This window comes from Lynx canadensis, chromosome B1 (genome assembly GCF_007474595.2).
Source record: "Lynx canadensis isolate LIC74 chromosome B1, mLynCan4.pri.v2, whole genome shotgun sequence".
Lineage (NCBI taxonomy): Eukaryota > Metazoa > Chordata > Mammalia > Carnivora > Felidae > Lynx > Lynx canadensis.
This window is the reverse complement of record NC_044306.2, coordinates 2,541,355-2,560,416: the sequence shown is the minus strand read 5'-3', so window position 1 is coordinate 2,560,416 and position 19,062 is coordinate 2,541,355. Positions and strand designations below refer to the sequence as shown.

At 41.8% G+C, this 19,062-nt stretch overlaps 1 protein-coding gene across 1 annotated transcript in view; it reads left to right on the top strand.

Annotated features, from left to right (window-relative positions):
- The window catches only part of CSMD1 (CUB and Sushi multiple domains 1), a 398,630-nt gene that overhangs the window by 284,421 nt on the left and 95,147 nt on the right, over positions 1-19,062 (top strand). The window contains exon 38 of the mRNA XM_032593032.1: positions 16,423-16,608. Within this exon, the coding sequence (XP_032448923.1) occupies positions 16,423-16,608 (186 nt within the window). The remainder of the gene's footprint in view (positions 1-16,422; positions 16,609-19,062) is intronic.

Here is a 19,062-nt window from a genome sequence, read left to right as displayed (position 1 = left end):
TAAGAAAGTGGTCCAGGTTCATTCTTCTGCATGTCGCTTGCTGAAGAGACTGTCTTTATTCCATCGTATATTCTTTTCTGCTTTGTCAAAGATTAGTTGGCCATACATTTGTGGGTCCATTTCTGTGTTCTCTGTTCTGTTCCATTGGTCTATATGTCTGTTTTTGTGCCAGTACCATACTGTCTTGATGGTATGACAGCTTTGTAATATAGCTTGAAGTCTGGGACTGTGATGCCTCCTGCTTTGGTTTTCTTTCTCAAGATTGCTTTGGCTATTCAGGGTCTTTTCTAGGTCCATACAAATTTTGGGATTGTTTGTTCTAGCTCTGTGGAGAATGCTGGTGTTATTTTATAGGTCAGTGGTTTTTAGAAAAAATGTAGGCAAAAATTTGTACCCACAGCATTTGTTTTGCTAGAGACACCTTTAATCATCTGTGTCTTTCACTAGGCAACCTGGTCTCTCTCTGCTACTCCATTTCTTCACTTGTAAAAAAAAGAGGGTGACTGACCAGTGTTGATTGGTTCACATGCAGCCCCCCTAAATGTTCCCTAACTAACCTCACCCAATGGCCAGGAGGACGTTTTACTAGTCCTATTTGGCAGGTGGTGAATCTCAGGCTGACATAGGTAAAGTGAATTTTCTGTGATCAGAACAGCATGTACGTCTGCACTGATTAGTGTTAGAGCACGATCTCATGACATCCTCCCACTTACCACATTCAATAAACATGGCCCCCAAAATGCCGGTTCCCATGAAAACCAGCCCTCAGTGAAGTGCATTGGGTCCTTGAGTGCGTTCCTCTGATGCCAGATGGAATGCCCATTAAGGTCACTTGCAAACATGAGAGACTGAACTCTGTGGCACAGTGGCAGTGAACGAGTGGCTCCGATTTGGTCCATAACACCCCTGAATGGTGCCTTACTTTCCTCCAGCTTTCTCTCTCCAGATGCTTGCTTTGTATTGAACGAAACTTTGTTTTATATTCCTAAGAAATGACCCCCATTTTTGTTTTGTTTTGTTTTGTTTCGTTTTTAACATTTGCACTTGTGCCTTCCTACAACTTTCTAGAAACAGATGGGCACAAGTCAGTTACTTTCCCACAACCTTGCTGAAGTCACGGGTTTGCCCCTACACCCCCCTTCCTTGCCGAGTCAGAACTTTTCCCTGTAATTAGCCATTTGTATGTGACCTGCTGGGTCGCCTTCCTTCCACAGCTTTTTTGTTTGTTTCAAATTAGTGGGTTTTTTTTTCTTTCTTTCTTCCTTGCGCCATGAGGTACTACATATTTTCAAGAGGTTTAGAATAGCTGAAAATACTTCTCAGCTGAGTCCTGTTATCTTGCATTTTCCACTTCAGAGTTGCCTTTTTTTTTTTTTTTATTTCATTGTCCATCTGTTTGCTTTTAAGGTCTGCAAATACAAGTCATTACTTCCCTCTGTCTGCCCTCATTTTCAGAAACACTTTTCTTTGTCCCTCAAAACAAACAGAAGGACATTTTTGATGCTAGTGCATGCTGTCTGTCTTTTGAGCATCGGACATCACCCCTGCCCACAGTGAATGAATGAAGACAGTATGACATATTAGATCCCATGGCCTAGTGGTCATTCAGGTATTCTTACCTCCTCTCTTACCATTCTTTTCTTTGTTTTTCTTACCATTATTTTCTATCTCAGCCTTCAGCATGATATCAATGATATATTGGGTGCTGGCTAAGCATCGGGTGGGTATTGCTTAGTATCTGGTTATTCTGAGAAGTACTTGGGAAATCAGGGAAGATAAGGAGAGTTTAATAATAATAATAATAATAATAATAATAATAAATAGATCCAGAAATATTACCATCAATGCTCACATTTAACATGATCTTTATATGTTCAGAATTATATTTTGAAAGTGTATTTCTAACCTATTGATGCGTGTGTTTCTTCATTGCTGGTGGTTGGACATTGGAAATAGAAAATATGAATGTGGTGAAATATAGCAGGTGGCACCTTGGAGACAATAGGACAGCAACTGAGGGGCATACCCTGGCATCAGCTACTCTGAGATCCCAGCTCTGACACAGCCGTTTGCTAGTTCTACTCATCTGGGCAACTTGCACAACGTGTCCAATGCTCGCTTCCATTAGTGCTTGTATCAGGGTTCTCTAGGGGAGCAGAGCCAACAGGACGTATGTTGATAACAGGGGATTCATTAGAGGAATTGGCTCACACGATTATGGAGGCAAAGAACCCCAGGATCTGCTGTTTGGAAGCTGGAGAAGCAAGAAAACTTGTGTAATTCATTCCAAGTCCAAAGGCCCAAGAACCAGGAATCCAGTGCCGACCGGAGTGGGGTCAGTGGTGGTTAACTCCCAGACAGAATCCAAAGGCCCAAGAACCAGGAGAGCCCCTCTCCAAGGGCAAAAGGGGGATGTTCCGGCTCAGACAAAATGAGCAGATTCACCCTTCCACTGCCATTTTGTTCTGTTCGGGTCCTCAGGAGTGGATGATGCCAGATATTATACTAATAAAGGAGATGATGTTGTTTGAAGTTAGAGATTTCTCCGTAATATGGTCTGTCTCTACCATCTCTCTGTGCCCGTGATCAAGCATGTCCTGGCCCAGTGCTTTTAGTGTATCTGGACGTCGACTAGTTCTCCTGAGCCTGAACCCTGCTTTGGCTCTTGAGGAGACACTGGTAGCTCTTACGTGGCCGCTTTCAGCCAAGTACCGCCTAATCTCTGTTGGTGGGGGCACACGGGGTGTGAGAGATTAATCATCACATGTTTCCTCCATACCCATGATGGCAGGAAACATTCTTCCACGCCTATTTCATTTTTCATCAACTCTAAAGAGTTGAAGAAGGCTTTCCTTTATGTTAAATCTGAAGAAAGATTTAAACTAATGAAACTTACCATTTGCTTAGAGTCTAATGTGCTCCCAGTGTTTTGCTATGTGCATTTGATTGTATGTCCTGCCGAGGTCACCCTGATGAGGACATAGGATGATTCTTATTTCACAGATAAGGAATCAAAAAAGCTTATATAAATTAAGTAAGTTTCCTAAATTTTTTTAATGTTTATTTTTGAGAGAGAGAGTGTGTGAACAGGGGAGGGGCAGAGAGAGAGGGAGACACAGAATCCAAAGCAGGTTCCAGCCGCTGTCAGCACAGAGCCCAACGCAGGGCTCAAAATCACGAACCGTGAGATCATGACCTGAGCCAAACTCGGACCCTGAACCGACTGAGCCACCCAGGAGCCCCCAATTTTCTGAGTCATAAACAAATAAAAAACCAACTCAGACTTCTCCATCTCTGAATCCATGTGTTTTTCAAATATTCCATCCTTTTTCCTGTAGATTTTTAAAGAGAAATCAATATGATCATTACACAGACCTTTAATTCTCACATGTATGTGCACTTGTGATAATTTTCCCACACCAGTGCTCACATTTGGATGTTGGGCGTGAAACAAAGGCACAGCTCACGTGACACAGGATACCTAGATTTGCTTTGGGTTCCAAAAAATATGGCCTCACACCTAGCAATGCTCAGGTTGCACTGAATGGTTTTCCTGGGCTTATTGCCTGAAATAGAAGTTAATAGTGGAAGAGTGCTGTCCTCTCCCTACAATCACTTACAGTCATTGTGTTACATTTTTCAACACACTGCAAATGGTGGTGACAGTTAATTTAGAAGATATTGGCAATGCTGATGCATACTTTTTGATACAGAAACTCTTGAACCATATTTTACCCCTTGTTATATATTGTTTTAAATGTGAATTAATTCATTCATTTTGTGCATCACCTATATCACTACTTAGAGTCCCTGGCTGGATGGAACAAGTTATGGAGAAAGAGAAGATTACATAAATCTCTGTTAATCAAATTCAAAATGCTTGTTGGCCAGCTTGCAGCATTTGTGCCTGTAAATTCATATAGCTGAGGATGTGACGTCCTCTCATCCAACAACAAAGCCACACAAGGCTCACTCATTAAATCCAACCCTGTCTCTGGCTGGTGTGAGTCATGTGGGAGGTCCTGAAGACATTGCTGGGGTAGTCGTGGGTTTATCACAAAGACGCACTCTCGAGCTGTAACGTAATGGCATTTTCTACTGGTGGTCCTCATCAAGCCTGTCATGAAAAAGTCATCACGCGTTTGCTTGAGTGATGATCGGAATGTCCGTAGGTTGAGGATTGTGGCCAAACAGCAAATTCAAGTTTACTCACGGGAAACCTGGTGAGATGCTTGACCACCTCAGGTGGAGAACTGGACCCCAGTACAAGATTACAGAAACTATTAACAGCCACGCAGACACTTAACCGTGTTTTCAATTCTTTGCTAAACAAAATAATTGTATGTTGAGTTCTTAAAAATAAAGTAGTGGAGGGTCGGGAGTCAGAGGACACGCGTTCTGCTCTACCCTGCTTGGAGTCCTCCCGGCCAGATTCCTCGGTGCGCCTGTGAGAGGGAGTTAGAGTCGCACCTTTACTCTCATCTTCCATATTTATGGTGTGGTAATTTGGGAAGAGACACCATACAACAGTGTAGGTAGCAGGAGGAGGTGGATGAAGTGGCAGGGACATTTCTCTCGAATGCGCTGAGGAAGCTTTGGAATAGAATTACAGACTTTTAGAGACGAGACCACAGACATGACCTCGAGAGCCTTCGTTTCCAGGTGAGGGTTCTTAAGCCAAGACAGAATAACCCGTAAAGTATTTGCCAAATGCAACGGATTTCAGAGCAGAAAGTAATAGCCACTTAAAGCACTAATATAACTGGGGACACCATCGCTCCAACCTTGCATCTCTGCAGGGAGCATTTCTCCTACAACACGTTCTGGGTTTAGATGTCACGTTAGGTTTCATTTCTTAAGGGATCTTCTTGTAAAGGAAAAGTAGGACTCTGGTCAGTTGTGCTAAACACCTATGACATTCAGGAAGAAAATGACTTTAAATGATCAATTCACTCTGTTTTAATTTCAACTGTGTAGCTAAGGTTCTGCTCAAAGAATGAGGGAAAAAATAGGAATTTTGTGTCCATACAACTCAAGGATATTTTCCACTATTTGAAATAGAATTAAATTACTAGCAGGAAACTCTTGTTTTAGAAAGAATCATAACATTCATTCAATATTATTCTGTCCTTCTGAATTCTTCTTTGCATTTATTTCCGTTGATATCATATTGGGAAGGACACTGACATGGTGGGCAACCTGAAATCTATCTTTTCCGATGTAACAAAAGAAGTCCTTTTGAAAATTCCAGTTACAAGTTATATTGGAATGCCAACTAGTCATGGGATAATTAAGGGCTCCTTGGCTCTTTTTCAGGCAAGATGAGGCATTTATTTACCTATCTGGTGTCATTTTCCCACTAACTACCAGGGTTATGTACAGTTGCTTAACTTTGAGTTTAGAACCGTTATCTATACAATGGGAATAATACCTTTTGCCTTCCCCAAATTACATGATAATTTTATCATTCAAATTAAATAACTCATGGGAAAAGAATATATAATTTAAAATATATGTAATTTTAATCAAACTTATAAAGCTTTAAGGTAGAACCTAATGTATAAATTTATGAAGATATCGTTATGGGAGAAATCAATTCCCCAGATACCTGAGGAAAGCTATCTGTGTCTTCTTTTAGAAAGTCTGCATCTGTAATGTGCTGATATGTTTTATTCTTCCAACAAATTATTTCCATGGCACATGTTTTAATAAATTATGAATCAATACATAAACAGTGATAAGTCTTTTCACCAGAAAGACTGAGTGGAAGAATTTGTTATTCCTTAAAAGTTGCTTATACATTATAGGATACCATGTTCAGTTTATAGTCTAGCCATGCAGACTATGGACAGAACTGAGTCTAGAGTGATTCAGGGGGTATGTTATGGAGAGAGCCAATAGATACTAGAAATACCTCTTTCTCTATGCTTGTCCCCCACTCTTTCTTCTGAACTCCAGAGGTAGTCCAGGCCAACTGCCCCACTGAAACATTTTTTGCACCTCTGGGTCTCAACGCCAAGACAGGACTCTTTATCCTGTCTCAGAAAATGAGACTCTAGTGCAGCCGGTTGCTTAACGGACTTCTCTTTCTTGCCCCTACCTGAGTCTCTGCCTGCAACCATCAAGCCCTGCTGATTCTAGCTTCTGAGTGTGTCCCAGTCCATTCACTTTGTTGGGGTGGGAGGGAGAAAATTTCCTCTGCTCTTCACAGTTCCTGTAGCTGATCTAAAAATTGAATTGGCATGAGACAGATGAACAGGGAAAACAAATCAAATCTCATTTCATACATACAAGGACCCCACATACATGAGGGTCAAAGACAGAAAGGTAACATGGTGCCCATGCCATCCTGAGCTAAGGAATGGGCTGGGGCCCTGGGGCTTCAGGTGGGAGGAGGGCAATTTCCAGGTCAATAAGTACAAGAGCGGATGTTTGGTAGTTAGATCTTGGCCTTGCCGTATGGATGGGTTAGTCACCTAGATAAAATTCATGTCTGGTAAAAACTGTCATTCTGGGAAAGACCCCCAGTTTAAATTCTTCTAGGTAGTGAAGGGAAGGTGAGATGCTTCTCTTGAGCCTACAGGGCCTTGATTGCCTTCAGCTCAACGTATCCACATGCCACAGTGACACCTTTTGGGGCCACTTGTTCCGAACCTTTCTGACCTCTTTGTGCCCCCTTCCAATCCCTTCGCCTCTCCCAGGGACCTCCAGAATGGCCTTCCTGCACCAGCTTCACTGTGTCCATTTCGCAATCCATCCTGCAGGCAGTGGTTGGAATGACCTCACCAGAGAAACACAGATGAGTTTGTGTGACTGCCCATTTGAAATCCTCTGAAGGAGTTCTGAAGTCTGCGACATAAAATGCAGACTCTTTGCCACAGTTCTGAATAACACCTCCTCTAATGATCTCTCAATCTTTACTTTAGGTGGCTCACCCTTCACAGTCACAGTGACATTTGATCAGTGTTTTCCTGCCTCAGGCGGGGCCTCCTTCTCCGCATAAAGGTGCTTTCCAGGACTTGAGGCCTGGGGCTTCAATACTGAAGGCTTGACTGAAGCCTTTCTGTCTTCATTTAAGTAACATTCCTCATTTGTTCTTTCTTTCAGCACCTTGTTCTGTCTCTTTGTGACACTAAGGACAGCTTTTACAATCCATGACGTAGATTTGTTTCTAAGCCTATTTGTCTCATCCAGTACTACTAGAACCTGCCTAGTAAACTGTAAGGTTCAAGAGGGAAAGGAAAAGCTCAGTTTTATTCATTACCGTTTGGACTGTGCTTCATACCCATTCTGGCACGTGGTGGAAAATATTGTCAAGTGAGTGAAGGAACAAGTTGTTCTTATTCTTTGATTGGCAGGATGTATGAAATATGTGTTAGAGATGTGTCCAATGCTCCAATTGAACAATGTCAGATAGTTCTATAGATCCATTTGAACAGAATCAAAATTACCCCCTCCACCAAATGTGTAAAGGGGCACCATTACCGATCCCCAAATCTGTTTCTCCAAAAACCCTATCCCTTCGCCAGTACACAAAATAAATTAAGAACTATTACATTTGTCTTATCTACCTCACAGAAATACAGTAATGTTCAAGTTAGATAAAGTTAAATACTATCAAATTGTGGGACATTTCTTCTGGAGAGAATATGTAACACTTGTCACTAACAAAATGGCCATTTGGAATAACCTGAAATTCATTGCAAAACAGGACTGCGTTTATTTAGAACTTTAACAAAATTAAGGATTTAGAATTTTACAGATATAATTTATATGACTATGTGTCTGAAAAACTAGATATGTTATTACGGCATGCATACAAGTTTAGTTCTCTGGTCTTTAGGAAAACACATAGAAATCATCGGATAATTCTTCATCCAAATATAACTCCATTATAAGTATCTCTATCAATGATTCTAGAGAAAATCATAGTTAAAACTCTGCAAATCCTTGAAAATCACAAAAATACCTATATAATATTTCATGTATAGTTACAGATGTTAGATTTTAAAATCTATAATTTTTATCAAAATCGTGTTCAGTTAAAATATTGAGAATTAAAATATAGTACTTAAACTAAAGTGAAAACTTTCTTACTGGTGGTTCAAATTGTAAACTTAGTAAATCCACATACTGAAATTCAGGGCCCTGGTAATTTTTGGAAAACTTTCAAGTTACACCTTTGGTAGTATAATATTTTTTTTCCATTTCCCATAAATAAATAAACAAAGTTAACATATATTTATTGAGAGCTCTGATATTCAAGGCAGTGGGAAGGGTGAAAAACATGTATGGATATTCTGCACTTGAAGAATTTTTACACCTTTAGGAAGAGGGTGTATGGGCACTATTCAGGTAAGAGGTAGGCATGTGGGTGGGACAGACAACGAGTGCTGAAGTGGTCAGATTTGCAGGGTCTGTGGTCTGCAGGATTCTTAACTTTTTTGCCATGGCAGACATCACCAGTCTATCACAGAGCCCTTTCTTGTTCAGCCTCAGAACAAGATTGTTGTTTTTGTTGTTGTCTTTATTGTTTGTTAATATTTGTTTATTTTTGAGACACAGAGCATGAGCAGGGGAGGGGCTGAGAGAGAGGGAGACACAGAATCTGAAGCGGGCTCCAGGCTCTGAGCTGTCAGCACAGAGCCTGATGAGGGGCTTGAACTCATGAACCGAGAGATAATGACCTGAGCCGAAGTCAGACACTTAACCCACTGAGCCCCCAGGCGCCCCAGAACAAGATTGTTTAGAAGATATTCCAGCTTTCACTCTAGGAAGATGAAGTAGATGTTCTTTCTTCTATTTTCCGTCCTAAGCACAACTAAAATCCCTGAAAATTATATAAAAAACAATTATAAGAGAACTCTGTAAGATACAGAGAAGATGGTAGAATGACTTAGGACCTCAGAATGGAAGGAATGACCCAGTGGTGAGATTCTTAGGCTCTCTTTACTGCCTCAAACTCCTCACTGCATGAAGAGGAAACTGGTTATCTTGAAATACCAATGGGCACAGGCAAACTAACAATAATAATAATAACAATAATAACAACAACAACCACCACCAAGAAAAGTCTGTTCTCCCTGCCAAAATAACAGAGAAGGGACGGCCCAGACAAGAAAGGAAATATTTAGTCAACAATCATTCTTCATCTAAACCTTATGGGAAAACCTGTGGTGATACCCAACCACTGATTGCAAAGACCGAGTGGAGATCTTTTCCAGGCTGTCTAAGGTGGCCCAACTCTCCCCTACGGGGTGGTGTCCAAGGAGGCCTTGGAAGAAACATCAGTGACACCAGGTAGGAAATTGGACCTCACTCCAGGTGGTGGTGATGATCTTCCCCTAACCAACCCCCTTGCTGGGATGGTATCAGAGGACACATATTCGAGAGTCAGAAATGTCACCATTCCTCAACTGTGACAAAGCCATTCCTCTCCATGTCAGTGGAGGCCACAGGAGGATCCATAAGAAACACCTCCTCCTGTCCTGGCCAGCGAGGCACTAGTGGGGACTTGCAGGCCAGCTGGAATCTCCACCTCGCCCAGCAAGGACCCCACTAACCCAGAATTCCACCTCCACCTGGAGGTGAGGAGGTGGGGCCTCCCTTTGCTTACTAGAGTGATGTTAGGTAAGCCTTAGGAAAACAGAGCCAGTCTTAGGACATAATGCCCAAAATGTCCAGGTGTTAATGCCATATCACCTGTCATACCAAGAAATGGGAAGATATCAACCTAAATGAGATGAGACAATCAACAGAAGCCAATGTCTAGATGACACGGTTGCTAGAATGCTCTAAGATTCTAAAGCAGCCATCACCAACAATTAAAATGCATATGAGCATTTTATTATATTATGCATATGATATATGCATTTGATAATAAACAGTTAAAAAAAATAGGAAGGCCCAGCAAAGAAATAGAAGATGCAAAGAATAACCAAATGGAATGATTAGAACTAAAAAATACAATAACTGAAACGAACAAACAAAGGAACTCAGTAGATGGACTCAACAGCGGAAAGGAGATGATGGGAAAGGACCTCTCTCCTCTGAATTGAAGATAGAATGATAAAAAGTAGCCACTTTGAAAAACAGAGAGAAAATATGCTTACAAAGAAGTAAACTGAGCCTCGGAGACCATGGGATTGCAACATGACCTGACACGTGTGTCCTCAGGGTCCCAGAAGATGAGCAGAAAGATGGGAGAGGCTGAAAAAGTGCTTAAGGAGATCTGGCTGAAAGCCTCCCAAGTTTGGCAAAATATGTAAAAATGCTAAGTGAACCCTAATTACCAGAAACCCAAAGAAATGCACACCAAAGCACACCATAGTTGAACGTCTGAGAGTAAAGGCAGAGAAAACAAATCTTGAAAGTAGCCAAGCAGAAACAATGGATCACCTACCGGAAGATAAGGATTCAAGTGGTGGTAGATTTCTCATCAGAAACCCTGGTGGGTAGAAGGAAGTAGAACAGCATGTTTCAAAGGGCTGAAAAGAATACCGCCCAGAATTCTGTAGTCAGCAAAAATAGTGTTCGAAGGCTTTTATCTAATAGTTCTGTAGTGAATAATAAGTGACGTGATTTCTGTACTATCGGTCTCTGATACTTTTATTAGACTGTAACAAATTCACTGTTACTTGGCCCAACATGATTATTAACGCAAAACAAATGCAAGCCCTGATATTACAGAGCAGAACCAAATTCTAGATGGCAATTGGGATATTCTATTACAATCCGTAATTAATATTTATATGTGTATGTATTTAAAGTTACACACACATACACACATTTTAATTAATAGAAAATTCTTCCATGCTTACATTGTATACTTATGACCCCGCGGAAATCCACAGTCATTCGAGGCATTGGCTGTGTGGCTGCCTTGTTCTTCATTATGCCTTCGGCAGAATGTGTGAAGGATTGGCATTGCTCTCTTGCAAAGCAAGTCTTCTTCTGTACCTCTTAGCACATCCCATTCTTTGCAGAGCATTTCATGGGCTCTCCATTCTTCCAGTTCCTAAGCTTATATGCAGTTCTTTTGTTTATACTGCTGATGTCCAACTTGGTCTTTGGTTATAAACTTGGTACCTATCAGACTGCCTTCATGTCCCGTTTCAGACCTTATTACTTAAATATACCTCTTACTTTAACCAGTCCATAGGCATCCCTACTGCAGGATACTATTTTCGTTCCAGGCTTTACTGGGTGATTGATCTCTCTCTGGGCTTGCCTTAGACTTATGAGTAGGGTTCAGATAATGAAAAGGTAAAAAACAAAAAAACAAAAAAAACAAAAAAAAAAACCCTCCCAACAGATAATGAAAAGGTAGACGTTCTATTTTGAGATACTGGGTGTGTGAGCTAGGATACCAGTAGAGTGTGAAGCAAATGTTCAAATAAGCAGGCACCGCGTGGTCACCAACCAAATCTGGGCCATGTAAACAAGAAGTGAATGGAAAATTCTAACTGGACTTACTGGGAGAAAGTCTGTGAGGGTAGTAGCTACGGTGAAGGTCTGATGACAACCTCAGGGTTTATACACATTAAGCTTGAGATGTGGGCATCGTTCAGCTGGACAGCAGGTGACAACACCACGTGGACTGAGTGGCTGTCAAGATATGAGGATCACAAGCCTAAGGTGAGAGTCACAGCCCAAGAACTCTTTGAAGGGAAGAAAAAAAAAATGGAGAAAGAAAAAAAACAAAGGAACGCAAATTGTACAGAGTTGAAATTCGATGGGTAGCAGAAAGAAAAGGAGGGATTGTCAGTTATAGCAAGCAATCATGGGAAATGGAAAATGGGAAAAAAAATCAGAGAGGTGTTAAACCTCCAAAGACAGGAATGACAACTACTGTTTGGTCTTAAATACGTAAAGAAAAAAATCCCATGAAGGGTTTGATTCGTAAAAGAATATGACACTGGGCACAGCAGCCCTTCCATTTATATATTCGAAACCAAAATGTTAAATATCTCCTGAGACATGTAGTAGAAAGAAGCTGATTTACTACCGGTTTCCTCTTTGCTGTCTTTGCAAGTCACTTTTTAAAATTTATTTTGAAGACGGAGAGAGAGAGTGGAAGAGGGGCAGAGAGAGAGGGAGAGAGAGAGAATCCCAAGCAGGCTCCCCACTCTCAGTGCAGAGAGTGCTGTGAGGCTCAATCCCATGAATGTGAGATCATGACCTGAGCTGAGATCAGGAGTCAGACCTTGACTAGCTGAGCCACCCAGGGGCCCCACAATGTTTTCTCGAGTATTGAATACTTACGTTGTATCAAGCTAGTGCTCTTTGTTCTGTGTACATTATTTCGTTGACTCCTTACAATTGCCTTTGAGGTGGCCATTATTAACCTGCAAACCAGACATTCATTGTCACTGACCTGAAATCCTAGAGCTGACAAATGTCAGGGACAAGAACTGATCGAGAAGTCTGACTTTAAAGTCTGTGCTCTTCCACAGAAGATACGTTTATGGGCTGAGTATGTGCTCATTTGCCTAGATTGTTGGGAAATATAATGCTATATTAGTACAATGAAAAAATACTAAGACAGTGTATTCCCTTCAGCTATAATAAAAGGAAGAACATAATGAATATTTTGAAAGTCACATACATTTTACTCCTTAACATTTAAAAAGTGATCGAAACAATATCTGTCACATAGTAATCATGCAAAAACTTTGGAAGGAATGAATAGATGACCCCATACTAGACATTAGCAGGAGTCTCCCTTTTAAGGGAGTCTGTAAGGGTATCACCAACCTTCATCGAATCAGAAGTGTTAGAATTTCGTGGCTGATTGATCGCCAACCTTTATTTTAAGCCCCGCCAAACAACCTGCTGTTAAGACACTCTACAGAGTTGTTAAAACCGAAAGCTCCAAGCCAAAAACAGATTCCCAGTGGCTGATCAGATGACAAAAAGTGGGTCTTGTGAAATCCCCAGTATCAGGGTTCATGCGTGAAATAAGCTTCCAGATTTAACATAGGTAGTTAGATACCTTTTCTGTTTGGGCCTCCGGGGTACGAATCCCTTGAAGGTAGGGTTTCTCGGGTGTTTGTATAATGTCCTCTTTCTCATTTCATCTGCCAGAGAAATGTCATTTCATTGGCTTCTCATCCCAAATGAGAGCCAGAAGGGGACTGGGCCCTGGGCACGCTTCAGCTCGCGGCAGGGACATTAAGGTTTGTGAGAATGAGCCAATGATTACTTGAGTGACTCCTGAGAGGAACTGGTGAGGAAACAGATTGTTGACCCTGAGAGATCCAGTCACAAGGGGCATTCACTGCCTTCAAGAAATTAAGATGAACATTTTGCAGATGATGGATACATTGCCTCAGTAAAGCAATGGCTTTGGAAAGCCAGATGTTATTTGGAATGCTTTGTTCAAACTGATGTCTGTATGTTTTTAGAGGAACCTCCACACTGTTTTCCAGAGCGACTGTGCCCTATGACCCAGCAGTAGCACTGCTAGGAATTTCCCCAAGGGATACAGGAGTGCTGATGCACAGGGGCACTTGTACCCCAATGTTTATAGCAGCACTCTCAACAATAGCCAAATTGTGGAAACAGCCTAAATGTCCATCAACTGATGAATGGATAAAGAAATTGTGGTTTATATATACAATGGAATACTACTTGGCAGTGAGAAAGAATGAAATCCTGCCATTTGCAGCAACGTGGATGGAACTGGAGGGTATTATGCTTCGGGAAATAAGAGAAAGACAGATACCATATGTTTTCACTCTTATGTGGATCCTGAGAAACTTAGAAGACCAGGGAGGAGGGGTGGGGGGGAGTTACAAACAGAGAGGGAGGGAGGCAAACCATAAGAGACTCTTAAATACTGAGAACAAACTGGGGTTGATGGGGGGTGGGGGAGAGGGGAAAGTGGGTGATGGGCAGTGAGGAGGGCACCTGTTGGGATGAGCACTGGGTGTTGTATGGAAACCAATTTGACAATAAATTATGTTTAATATAAAAAATTAAAAAAAATAAAGTTTCCCCTGTAAAAAAAAATGATGTCTATATGTCTAAGATTTTTTTATCCCCTGGCTACTGCAAATCTTTACTATAGTATGCTTCATATGTATATCATGTAATTTTTTTCATATGTATTTTTCATATAGATAGATGTTGAAATAGCAGATTATAAAATTAAGCACAAGAGAAATTTGAGTGCTTGGACTTCCCATAAATTTGATTTTTATCACCCACTACATTAAAAAATGTGTTACCTTCTCTGACCATTTTCCATCGCATTTATTCACGAATTGTGCTAAGGAGAAAAGAACAAAATGACAACGAAAAGACTCAGAACCAGTGTAGCTCAGCGTGCTCCTCCCTGGGGCTCTCGTGGAACAGAAGGTGGTGTCAGCTGGGTGTCACCAGTCTGCTCTGTGGCCTAAGGTTTCACACAGTCTCTCTGATAGCCTAGGCAAGTCCTTTTACCTTTCTGACCCTCAGTTTTCCTCATCCGTAAATTGATAAGTTTATGTAAGCTCTTTCAGTCTGTCTTTCCAGCTCTAACATGCTACACGTAGTTTCTCATTGGAATCAATGTGGGAAAATTTTTAAACTACCCCAATTTAAAACCCATGAGGTGAATAATACCTTAAATATTGACCGAGTGAAGGAAGGCCGTTACTGTAGTTATTGCAAAACGTTTCTTTGACAAATGCACCCGAATTGGGTGTAGATCCTTGGGAATTACTGTTGATCCCTCTGTCCTGCTTTCCTACTTTGTGCCCTTGTTGTAACTTACAGTCATTTCACATGAGAGGTGTTTTTTGTCTGTTTGGTTGGTTTCTGTCTCGTAGTAGATGAGTCTGGATCAAAGCTAGTAAATTGAAGAAGGAAATATTTGTACTAAACACTCTCTTCATCTTTCTTGTTTGTTAAAAAATGTCTGTTCCTCTGGAGAGTGTGATGCTAAGTGAAATAAGCCATACAGAGAAAGACAGATACCATATGTTTTCACTCTTATGTGGATCCTGAGAAACTTGACGGAAACCCATGGGGGAGGGGAAGAAAAAAAAAAGAGGTTAGAGTGGGAGAGAGCCAAAGCATGCGAGACTCTTAAAAACTGAGAACAAACTGAGGGTTGATGTGGGGTGGGAGGGAGGAGGGTGGGTGATGGGTATTGGGGAGGGCACCTTTTGGGATGAGCACTGGGTGTTGTATGGAAACCATTTTGACAATAAATTTCATATATTGAAAAAAAAAATGTCTGTTCCTTGGGCGCCTGGGTGGTTCAGTCGGTTAGGTGTCCGACTTCGGCTCGGGTCACGATCTCACAGTTCGTGAGTTCGAGCCCCGCGTCAGGCTCTGTGCTGACAGCTCAGAGCCTAGAGCCTGCTTCGGATTCTGGGTCTCCCTCTCTCTCTGTCTCTGTCTCTCTCAAAAATAAAGAAACATTAAAAAAAAATGCCTGCTTCCTTCGTACTGCTTTCTTGCCGGCCTTATACCGAAAGCGGACCTTCTTAGCGCCTGGAGGACTGAGCTGTTCTGCTCAAGGCAATCTCCCTTTCTCCTCCAGTATTTCGGTTCCTCAGGCCCTGTTTTCTGACAGATAATTCATAAGATAACAGATACTGTGGTTGTGGACGCATGGAGGATGTCGGCTAAGTGATTTGCCTCTCATCAGAACTTGATGGCGCTTCGAGGAAAACCCAGTCGTGGGGGGTGAGGGAGGCCAGACTGGGGATCAGCTCTGATCCCTGTGAAATCTCAGCACCAACGCGTCGGTCAACTTTGTGATGGGAAAGATACCATTTTATCCTTTCTTTCCAATATTAAATGATGTGAAAAGCACGATACTGCGCAATCCTGAGCCCGGCCATGTGATGAAAACATCTCAGTGTGTTTAAACTGTATGACAGAGTTCAGGGGCACCTGGGTGGCTCAGTCGGTTGAGCGTCCGACTTCCGCTCAGGTCATGATCTCGCAGTTTGTGAGTCGGAGCCCCACGTCGGGCTCTGTGCTGACAGAGCCTGGATCCTGGATCCTGCTTTGGGATCTGGGTCTCCCTCCCTCTCTACCCCTCCTCTGCTCATGCTCTGTCTCTGTCTCTCAAAAATAAATAAACATACGGGGCGCCTGGGTGGCGCAGTCGGTTAAGCGTCCGACTTCAGCCAGGTCACGATCTCGCGGTCCGTGAGTTCGAGCCCCGCGTCGGGCTCTGGGCTGATGGCTCGGAGCCTGGAGCCTGTTTCCGATGCTGTGTGTCTCCCTCCCTCTCTGCCCCTCCCCCGTTCATGCTCTGTCTCTCTCTGTCCCAAAAATAAATAAAAACGTTGAAAAAATAAATAAACATAAAGAAAAGAAATATAAATATCTTACCATTTGTATATGTGCTAGAGATAAAAATAGAAACAGTATCATAAAGTCTTGTAAGAATAACTCCCCATTTGTGCCATTTCTTTCCAGCCGTGTCCTGTGGAATCCCCGAGTCCCCAGGAAATGGTTCCTTTACGGGCAACGAGTTCACGCTGGATAGTAAAGTGATCTATGAATGTAATGAGGGCTTTAAGCTGGAAGCAGGCCAACAAGCAGCGGCCGTATGTCGGGAAGATGGACTGTGGAATAACACGGGGAAGCCTCCTGCGTGTACACGTGAGTGTTAAGTGCCTTCACATGTCTTGGCAGATTTAATTGGGAGCAAGATTCACCGTTAGGAGAACTCCAGATTCCCAAGTGTGCAGAGACCCTCTCCACAGCACGTGAGGGCTTGGTCTCCGGCGTTGTGCTAAGATTAAAACCAATTTATTCCGCGTAAAATATCCCAACCATGTATGTAAAGTCAGCTCTGATTCTGAAAAGTTGCTTGCAGAGAATCACGTTGGTTCCATCAGGATCTAGACCCTCTGCTGTTTACAGCAAACCTTCACTAGGCTGTCTCTTTCCACGTGGGTAGGTGAGTTCGAGAGGGTGTAGAGACGTGCCGTCTAGCAGTGGGTCTCCGCACAAAACACGAAGGCAGAAGTCAGCGTGAGTTTCCGATTCACCCCCCACCTCTTTGTAAATCCCTTCACGTTAAAGGCAGTGCCCGGCTTCTTTGTGGATCACCCACTCTACGTAATGTGTCGGTGCTCAATAAATGAGTCACTGATTTGCAAAGTGCAGTAAGTTTTCTGGAAAGCTACTTATGGTATATAATAATATTCTTAAGAGGGTCAAAAGTTTGGGCCCATTCTAGAGCTGTAGTCTTAAAAAATAGTAATTAACTCCATAAACAGAGCCAAAGTTCAAAGTTCGTACACACACACACACACACACAATTTACACCAAAATTTTCATTGCAGCTATATTAAAACTAGCCTCGGGGCGCCTGGGTGGCGCAGTCGGTTAAGCGTCCGACTTCAGCCAGGTCGCGATCTCGCGGTCCGTGAGTTCGAGCCCCGCGTCAGGCTCTGGGCTGATGGCTCGGAGCCTGGAGCCTGTTTCCGATTCTGTGTCTCCCTCTCTCTCTGCCCCTCCCCTGTTCATGCTCTGTCTCTCTGTCCCAAAAATAAATAAACGTTGAAAAGAAAATTTTTTAAAAAAATAAAACTAGCCTCAAATCGGAAATAATCTAACTACCTAATTTCTGAAAATGGAAAGTTATATAATATTTCTACACATACAATATTTTTGCTCTGAAGATATTTGAAAAATGTTTTCACATGATCTTCAACTATAAAAGTAGTCTATTGATCTCTTTTTGTGCACAGTACAGTATTTTTGGTCATGTTAAAATTATTTAAACTCTTAGCTACAAATGCATAAATGTTTACAGAACATAGTTGACTTTCCCCCATACTTCTTAAACTCCTTGTGATCATTTTCATTTATTTATTTTTACCTTTCAAATAATTGCTTTTCCTGACAGTCAATGAGACAATAGTAATATTTCTTAGTTTTTATTTCATAAAGTACTGTTTTATTGTAATTAAGAAATAGTACAGGAAGCTAGAAAAATAAGATACATCGGTAGGTTTTTACGTTCAATCCCAAATAAAATTATTTCCTCAAATGAGCTTAACCCCATAGATGGCAGTAACACTAGATGTTTGGGGTTACTGATGATAACAATTTCCTGGGCGTTTAACACCCTGCTTACTTTGCACATAGCTTAGAGGTTGTCATTAATAACGCTTGACAATGTAAAGTATCTACTATGTGCCAAATGTTTCAAACAGCTTATCTCTCAATCCCCTGACAGCTCTGAAAAGGGAGGGCACACACGGCCTTACCAATGAAATAAAAGCTACTGGTTTGCAGAGTTAGAGTTGAAGTCGCTCCTCTCCAGTTACGTCCTACGTGCTTTTCATTATGCCAGTGGTTCTGTGCTCTGGGTACACATGACAATCGTGTAGGGAGCTTTAAAAACTGCTGATGTCTAGGTCTGACTCTCAGGGATTTTGAGTTAACTAGTCTTGGATGGAAAACAGGCATTGGTGTTTTGTTTTGTTTTGTAAGTTCTCTGGGTGCTGTGCTTGAAATGTCAAGTGTATGCTGGGTTTTAAAGGCAAAGCCATTTAAAATTTGTTGAGTGTCTGAGAAAGACATGATGCAAGATAAGGCAACTATGTAAATTATGTAAATGTAATTTTTATTCTCACATCCTTTTTTAATAGGCTGTTTTTTAGAAGAACTTCAGGTTTATAACAAAATCGAGCAGAGTACAGAGATTCCCATAAATCCTTCCCCGATTATCTACATTCCTCACCAACAAATGGAGAGGCTCATTTGTTACAATTGGTGAACCCATTTCGATACATCATTGTCACCCAAAGTTCATAGCTTGGGTTAAGGTTCACTCTTGGCATCGTATGTTCTGTGGGTTTGGAAAAATGGATAAATACAAATGCGAACCATTATGGTACCATACAGACCATCTTCACCGCTCTGAAAATCTTCTGTGCTCTGCCTGTTATCCACCCCCATTCCCCCGCCCCTCAACTGTTGGCAACCACCGATCTTTTTCCCGTCTCCACAGTTTGCCTTTTCCAGAAGGTCATAGAGATGAACTTTTTCATTATGTATCGTTTTCAGATATCAGTTTTTTTTTTTCACTTACTGACATGT